The sequence below is a fragment of the Chinchilla lanigera genome, unplaced genomic scaffold, assembly GCF_000276665.1.
Source record: "Chinchilla lanigera isolate Chin_1 unplaced genomic scaffold, ChiLan1.0 scaffold00030, whole genome shotgun sequence".
NCBI classification, from domain to species: domain Eukaryota; kingdom Metazoa; phylum Chordata; class Mammalia; order Rodentia; family Chinchillidae; genus Chinchilla; species Chinchilla lanigera.
The window spans coordinates 14,914,448-14,923,356 of NW_004955431.1; the positions used below are offsets into that span (position 1 = coordinate 14,914,448).

General features: G+C 41.7%; 1 protein-coding gene across 1 annotated transcript in view; it reads right to left on the reverse strand.

The window, feature by feature from the left end:
- Nucleotides 1–4,112: 4,112 nt before the first annotated feature.
- The window catches only part of Medag (mesenteric estrogen-dependent adipogenesis), an 18,826-nt gene continuing 14,029 nt past the window's right edge, over nucleotides 4,113–8,909 (reverse strand). Inside the window, exons 3-5 of the mRNA XM_005387740.2 lie at nucleotides 8,101–8,213; nucleotides 7,167–7,452; nucleotides 4,113–5,315 (exon numbers count right to left, since the gene is read on the reverse strand). Of these exons, the coding sequence (XP_005387797.1) occupies nucleotides 5,191–5,315; nucleotides 7,167–7,452; nucleotides 8,101–8,213 (524 nt within the window). The 3' untranslated portion in view covers nucleotides 4,113–5,190. The remainder of the gene's footprint in view (nucleotides 5,316–7,166; nucleotides 7,453–8,100; nucleotides 8,214–8,909) is intronic.

The window sequence follows — 8,909 nt, forward strand, 5'->3', positions numbered from 1 at the left end:
ATTCTGAGAGCCGGACTAAATGAATTTTGCAGAAAATGATACACATGAGCCTTTAGGGGGCCATGGTGGAATGTTATGGCTTATATCTAAGCCTCATGTGGTCAGAGGAGGGGATTTTTAGGGGTGGTGTGTGATGCTGGAATCAAGGATATGATGCCAGGATTGATTCATGGTACAATGCTAGGATAAAGGCTGTGTCACCACGGGGGTAAGTGCTACCTACTCAAAGGGTACATAATCTGGATAGGATATAAAGGACAGAAAGAGGGTTATTGCTTCTTGCTGTTTTTGATGCCTTTTGCCTGAAGTGAACTGCTTCTCTTATACAATGCCCCTCTACCATGCCACTGGCCTTATAGCCAACCCACTATGAACTGAAACCTCTATAAACTGTGAGCCATATAAACCTTTCCTCCTTTAACCTTGAGTGTCAGGTATTTTGTCTAAGCAACAAAAAGAAGCAACTAAGACACACATAATAAGACTCCTAGGTGACTCACAGGGATGTCTATAAACCCAGGCCACAGGCTGTGCTTTGCAGACAGTCTGAGGAGCATTTTCACTAGGCCAGAGATGGAGTTAAGCTTCCTGCACATGGAAGCAAGCTCACATCAGCCCGGGGACCTGGCAGCCTCCTAGATGAGGCTGCTGTTTTCAGCTCCTTCCCTTTCTTTCCCATTGGCAGTCTCTTAATCTCTCTTGATACTGGAACTCTATTGCTTTGGGATCTGTACCAGTGGGGGGACCACTCAACCCGAGCAACCCTTGTTCAGATATAGCATAAACAAGGTCCCTTGTGAATCAAGCATCTGGTATAACTGATCAAACACTAGCTGGAACTGGGGTTGCTTTGAAAGCCATCACCTGCTCCTCTACTGTCCCCAGGGCCTGGGGCTGGCTGGCTCCTGGCATGGATGTTGGAAATGGACAGACCTAGAGCCCTGCTAGCACAGTGTTACTGGGGAGGGGGGCAGGTGCTGTAGACATAACCTATCAGGCCCCACCTAGACCTCCTAAATCAGATCTGCACAAAGACTTCTGAGAGATTCCAAGGCACGTGCAAGTTTGAGAAGCACTGTTCTCAGTAGTATCGGGGGCAAGGTCATTTCCTACATAAAAATGAGGATAACAAGGAGCTAATGGGAGAATCAAAGGGAAAGCCCATGAAAGATATGTAAAATAACCAACAGGTGGCTGCTTCCTGTTGGTCCAGAGGATGTCCAGAGAATGTCCAGACCGTACAAGGTTGTGCAGCTGTTCTGGATACAAACATAATGAGGGAAGATGCTCTGCTTTGATCCTTATGTTTGAGCAAAAGAGTTTCTATCACTATGTAGAGTATAATGCTTTCCTTCAAGCATCCTCATGTAAAAAAAAATAGAACGTTGTTACCCCTTCTCTTGGTCTCTCACTGATTGACCAATTCAGTTTCTGTGATGGAGTCTCCAGGGAAGTAAAAATGATAGGAAGATATCTGTCTATTTAACTATCTAGCTAGCATGTAACATACATCCAGAGACTTATTTCGAGGCATTAGATCACACAGTTGTGGAGGTCGGCAAGTCCAAAATCTATAGGACAACCCAAAGCTGGAAACTTGGAAGAGTTGATGTTGCAGTTCACTTTCAATGGCCATCTGTTGGCAGAATTCTCTCTTGCTCAGGGAAGGTCTTCTGTTCTATTCAGGCCCTTAACTGATCGGATGAGATCCACCCACATTAGAGAGGGCAAACTGCTTTACTCCAAGTTCACCAATTTAAATGTCAATCTCATCCAAAAACAGCTTTCCAGAAACATCCAGAATAATGTCTGGTCAAATATTTGGGCACAGTGGTTCAGCCAAGTTGACACATAAAATCGGTCATCACAGACTTAGATTTTCCTGAGGTTATCTAGATCATAGCTGCCATCAGGAGGTGTTGTGGATGAGTAGTCCCAGAATAATTACTATCCTGTTATTGAAAAATCCAAGGAAAACTCTGTAGAGTTATCTCTATTTTATCTCTATTTTATTGGAACAGTCCAATTTAAATGGGATAAATTCTATGTTCTGCTCACCAAACTTACTTACTTATTTCATCCAAGTAAAACCATAACAGCAAGTTCAGACTACTGATTCTATCAAAATGTCATTAATCTCCTTTGTATGTGACCTTCTTCCCGGCCAGCCCTGTCGTTCCTATTTCTTGTATTTTTCTCTTCTCTGAACTCATAGTGAGGGGAACCAACTATTGGATAATTACCAATGCCTTCTATTGTTAGTTCTGCTCTCAGGTCTATTCAAGTCATGAATATCACATGTGAGCACTCATTTTAAATCTGTTTTACCAGCACTTGCCTGTCCAAATGAATGTTCTCTTCTTCAAAGTAATTCATTTTAATTATGCTGCCATTGCTTAAAGCAATTTTGAAATTCTTTAGAAACTCCCTTCTGAAACCAATGCACACATTCTTTTAAATTTCTCCAGTAAAAACATAACTCTCCTCTTTGAAGATTGATTGATGATTTAAAACATTAAGAATACATTCTAGCTGGTAATCAAGGTAGGTGACTGTTTGGGCAATGTTGTCTTTCAGCAAAAAATCAAATTACGACCATCAGGCAATGACAAAAATAACTTCCTCATTCTGTAGTTTCTGTATTTGCATTCTTATTGGAATTCATTAATAGCCCCTGAGGTCACTGACAACTTGTATAAATCAATCACCTGGATAAACCAATCCTTACATACTTGCTTTAAAACTAAAATTTATAGTTATACTTCATTTTATTGTCTAAAATGGATAACAGATATACCTGATATTTTCCTTTTTGAAGCACATTTTGGGGAGGGGTTCTGGGGATTGAATGCAAGCCCTTGCACATTCTGAGTACATGATCTCTCACTGAACTACACTCCCAACTCTGTCTTAACAAGATTGAAAGCAACAGTCACGTTTAAACATCATTATATGCCAGCATCCACCTTAGTGCATAACACACGCTCGGCACTTAAATGTATGTGTTGAATGATGAATGAAAGAATTGAATGGACAGATTGTTTAGGTCATTGTTGTGTGCCTTAATCTGCTTTCTGTTACTATAACAGAGTGCCTGAGGCTGGGTAATTTCTACAGATAAGAGGTTTATTTTGGTTCTAAGGTCTAAGAGTATGGTGTTAGCACCTTCTAGGTGTCTGTTGAGGGCGTCCTTCCTGCTTGTGGGGTCTCTGCAGAGTACTGAGAGAGTGAAGGATGTCACATACATCAGAGCAAGCTTGTTCATTTGGACCTCTTTACTGATAAAGCCACTAATGCAATCATCAGAGCTCTATCATCATGACCTCATCTAATTTTAGTTATCCCCCAAAGAGCTATTTCTAAATACAGTTAACTTTAACTTTGGGGATTAAGTTTCAAAATCAGTCTTAGACAAGTCTGAGACAAACCGTCTGCAAACCATACCATTTTTCTATGGATTTCTACTGATCTTAAACTCTGAAAATAGCCACATTGGGCCATATATACACCCAGCCTGAAGCTTCTTTTATCCAGGAAGATCTGTCCTACGTTTCATCAATTTATAGATTTTTAAACCTTGCTTCTTGATTATATTTGCTAATAAAATACTCTAGCAGTGTATAATTTCTTTATGGGCAGTTAATAAAACTTTGGGGAGTGAGAATGCATTTGTTTCAGTCAACTAAAAAAATGTTTTCAATGATAGAAGACACCTTTCAGTTCTTTAATCCATTTCCAGAGCAATTGCTAATAATTACCCAATTCAGCTAGGTAAATCTTCTTCCTCAATTTTGAAATACAGTCTCTGTTTCTTTTGGAAAGCATCCAATATTTGACATCTACCAAAGGTTTGTTTGTGCTGGTATAAAATTTATCTTACTGGTGTATGCTTCATTTTTTACTGAATTTAATAGCCAGTGTTAGTAACATTTTCCTTCTGTTCTTTTGGAAGATCAGAATCAAATTTTGTCTCCTTTATCTGAATACTTCATAATTCCATTCTTCAAAAGGCTCTTCTTAAGGAGGTAGCTGTGGGAACCATAATCTTACTACAATTATTAAGTTACAAAGCTATATACCACCAGCAAACCATCAAGAAATAATCACATACACCCGTGGTCACAAATTTAATCAATTCTAGGTTGAATGCTAAGAAAATTTTAATTGTGCAAATGTACTACATGAAATTTCAAATATAAATGGCAGTACCATCAGTAGTGTTATCAAAATGTATAATACAGGAATACTTCCTTTAAAAGATATAAAAATGGTATTCGGGAGCCATAAATCTTAGTATGAGCATATGTAGTGATTCATTCATGCAAAGTTTTATACGGCAATAGGCTTTTTTCTTTTGAAGAATTCCATTGTAGCTGAGATGAAAAATGTATTATGATAATATATAGCTTTCTTCTATTTTTCTTTTCATGTTAGGATGGCTAGAAGCTTATTTTAAATGCCCAACTGACACAATGTGCTTTCAGGAAGGAGGAGGCTGCCATGTACTGCATCATCTGACCTCATTCTGCATGGCCACGTGCTAAGAGGGAGGCCAAAGTATTTCACATTTCAGGCAAGGAATGTCAGGGTTACTACGCTAGTTACCTGGCCAATCCCCCAGCTACCTTAACCCTGAAGTTTCTCATAAGATTCCATAGAGGCAGCACAGAACACATGCACGCCTCCTCATGAAAACTGGTGCCGGCTTTCTGCTCAGCAGCTTTGAAGAAAAAGCGTTGTGAGACTCATGCTTCCTGGCTTTGGGCATTATCAAGGATCTCCCACGCAGAGGGCCAGACTCTGATTTAGAAAACATCACAGGTGATGCTTGAGCCAACTACCAAGTCAGATGACTCCCATGGCAGCTGCCAGGAAAACATCTATGGCACCAGGGTACGGAGCAAAGATTCAGGGTTGCAGGACCCTGCAGCCTTAGAGAAGTGTGCGAAGTAGAGGATGCCCCACCCCCACAGCATGGAGCCAAAACTCTTCCACACTGGTAACTGTAGCCTTGAAGGAAGCCAGCTGCTTTGGGCCTGCCAGGGCATGATGCCAAGGGAGTGAAGAAAGGAACCCTCTGTGGAAGGCATGGGGGAGATGGGGTTGGCAAGGGGTGGAAGTATCCACCTCCCACCCCCTCTCATCCCCTCTACTAGAGTAGAGGAGTGACGCCAAGAATGTTCCGTCCAATCAGATAAATTGGTTGGGTATCTCTTCAGACTCCAGAACACTCAGAAATGGCAATTCTGACAAAAGAGGCTCTGTCAGAGATGATCTGGGTGACAGACTGCAGTTAAAAACATCATCTATTGAACCTGAAAAACAGTAAGACACTCATTATTACCAGTACTGCCAAAAAGAAAAAAGAAAAGAAAAGAGTGCTTCTAAAACTTGTACAACATAGCCATTCAATAACTAATGGAGAATCCCGGCCCCCACAGAGAAACTCAAAAGGCTAAACTGAAATGTGTTGCTTTTTGCCTATCAGCGGGACAGGGCTGTCACTTTGCTTTTTTGCAAGCTGGAGATTTGCCCTGAGCTGCATACATTCTTTCTCACTTGACGGCAGAAGGCCCACATCTGGGGAATAGATGCTCAGGACAGAGGTCAGGTTTTGAAGGGGATGGAGCTGGTGGCCCTGTGCTCAGCCTGGGGTGGGTCTGACTGCCAGCACAGCAGGTCCCTCTTGGCTCTGCCATCTGCAGTGCACGTGGCAGCTTCCAGGACGGGTCCTGCCTGACCCACTGTCTAGAGCTGAAGGCATCCTAGGGCTGGCTCAGACAAACTCCCAGGGAAGTCCTTCCAACTTCCCATGTGCCGCAGTGTCCCCGAGATGGCTATAGACGGCCTAGACAGGTTACAGGACAGGGAGCAAGCCACAGTGAAACGGGAAAAGTTCCCAGGCTTCTGCGGCCAGTGGTGGGGTAAGCATGCCATGGAGGGACCAGGCAAGTGTCACCACCACAACAGGGCGCATTATCTTCCCTGGAAGGAGCCGAGCACAATTCCCCTGTAGCTGCAATGGGGGAAGCACAGCTGCATCTCTGTGAGAAACCCCCAGCCAGAGGAAGCTAATGCAACATGGAGAGAGGCAGAAGGACAGACAGACATAGGGTGGGGAACACAGAGATGGACAGGGGCAGCCTAGAGGGACAGAGAGACAGAGAGATTCAGAGACAGAGATGGAGAGACACTGACAGAGGATGGGATGGAGGGAAGGAGAGAGGAAGGGGAAAGAGACCGCTTCTAGAAGAAACAGCTGAGAGTAAGCATTTCTGCTACAAACACTGGAAGAAAACAGCTGTCACTACATACAAATAATGAAGACTGCAGTTCGCATCTGCACTTTAAGAACACTGCAGGTTCATGGAGACTGGCAGTTTTCTGCAATAAGCAACAAGGGTCCTGATTCAAGGAAGCCGCACTGTCCCAGGCAAGGCTGCCGCAGAGAATGGGCTCCACAAAAGACACATCCAGACAAGACACGATCCGTGCCATCTGCTTGAGCCACATGGATATCAAAATTGAGAACCCACCATATGTCAGTTACAGTTTGTTAAGTGACACCTTCTCAAGAGAATCTCTTTTGTAGTCTTACAAAATCTGGAGAACCCTTCCACAAATTGTTAAAGATAGGTATCACGACCATGTAGTCTCTTCCCCAACTGACAGATTTAGGGAACATTCTGTTGTCCAAAATATGCACAGAGGGAAATCGGCATTATTTTATGATATTTAAATGAGCATCAATAGTCACTGAAGTTAATAATGTTTAAGATGATTTTCTGGGTATGCTGTACAATATAATTGCTATGTCAGAAAATTTAAAGGAGCCTAAGAAGAAAGGCCTTTCTCTGTCTCTCTCTCTCTCTTTCTCTCTCCCTCTCTCTCTCTCTCTCTCTCTCTTTCTCAAAGACAGGGTCACACTATATTGTCCACGCTGCTGGTCTTGAACTCCTGGTCACAAGTGATCTTCCCATCTCATGCACCAAGGTACCTGATTTCTCTTTTTGTTAATGAGCATTTCTCAATTCTTTCTGAATTATATATGTCTCTTTTACCACTAGATCTTGCCTCTTGGTTTCTCCATTGATTTTCTTCCTACATTATATTATTCCACTCTGATTAAACTATCTTTCACAAGCCCTTGAGGATTTTTCACACACCTCTGGAAGTTACACTGAATTTTCGGTCAGAGAAACTGCTCCTTCGGATGAAAGGTTCACTCATTTTTTCCAGAAATAACTTAATTGTCTCTTTCTTTTCTGGGCTTGTACTTGACAAATTCAGAACTTTTCCGTTCACTTTCACAGTGGAATTGCTGAGGCCAAACCAATAGAAAAAATCAAATAAGGCATCAGCTTTGAATTCGTACACAAAGCTCAGATTTTCTCCGTTAATCACTTCAGTTCCTGGAGGGAAAAAATTCTTCACTACTTCTTGAAAATCAAACTGAAAGACAAAGAAACATTTAAATGTTTAACATTTAAACATTTGTGAAAAACTATTATACTGACATTATAGAATTAATATCCAAAATATCATACTCTTTATTTCTCTTTTACTTTTTAAAATTTTATCTTTATATTTAAAAAACAGATCCTTGCTTCTGCATTTTATTTCCTTTTAAACTTTGAACTGCTTGGCCAAAATCACACTTCCTTGTACCTCATTCCTAAAATGTCACTAGAAACGAAGCCCACTTTACTGGCGGTTCTGACATAACAGAGAATGAAATGTCTGAATATAAAACAATTCCCCTTTATCCATGGTTTTGCTTTCTGCAATTTCAGGTCACTGTGGTCTGAAAATATAACATGGAAAACTGCAGAAAGAAATACTTTACAAGTTTTAAAATAGAACTTTTATTTGTTCTATTTTATTGTTACTATTCATCTCTCACTGAGCCTAATGTATAAATAAAACTCTGTCATACATATGTATGTATAGAAAAAGCCATGGCACATACATATAAGGTTTGGTACCCTGCGCAGTTCCAGGCATGTGTGTGACATATTAGGGGCCTACCGCCATGAAGCACAGGCTACAGGGACATAGCCTTTGGGTGTGGGTGGCCTCCAGGCAGGGCGGTAGGCTTACCTGCAGTCGGTAACTTTCTCCAATCACCGAGGAGATGACCATGTCCATCCCCTGCTCTAGCTGTCTTCTTATCTTGGGGTGCCTTGTGTTCACAAGAAACGCATATGTCTTTTCTAGAAATCAGCAAACAAAATTCAGAAAGAAGTGTGTACATGTGACATAAACACGCTTCGCAGGATTTGTTAAAGCAGTAAACTTTGGAGTAAATCTTTGGAGACTTTACTCATATATAAGCCTCCTTCTGGTTCCTTCAAGCCCTTACTGCAACATTTAAGGAGATTTCTAGAAACATTTCCAAGAATTTTGCAGGTTTGAAGGCAGCTCGGGGCTACTGTAAAAGCAGGTTAGCAAATCAGCTCCCTCGAGAGTATGGTTTGTCACCTGTGTGTCAGAAATCAAAAGTTCCACTCTGTAATTATCCCAGATAAGAAGTCTCCTGCACAGCACGAATCCAGCATGGGGAAGGAAGGCGAAAATCAACATGGCTGGTTTTCAGCTCCCACCTTGCTGGGTATTTAAATCACAGCTTATCTCTCACCAATATTTCCTCATTTGCAAAGCAGAAAATCAGCAAAGTCTAAGGAAAGGGGCTACCCTATGCCTTCCACTACCACCTCCACTTCCCAGCTTCACCAGGAACCTGGCACTCTTTCTGTCAAATTTGGACAGTTTGGGGTTCAAAGGATCAAGGCAACATGAAATTAAGTTTCTTCCCTGCTCCTAACCCTAACATATTTCCAAGGGAGAAAAAAAATGTCCTTCCCAGCAACTGGGATGGGGGAAAGGAGAAAAGAAAGAAAGAAGGTGGC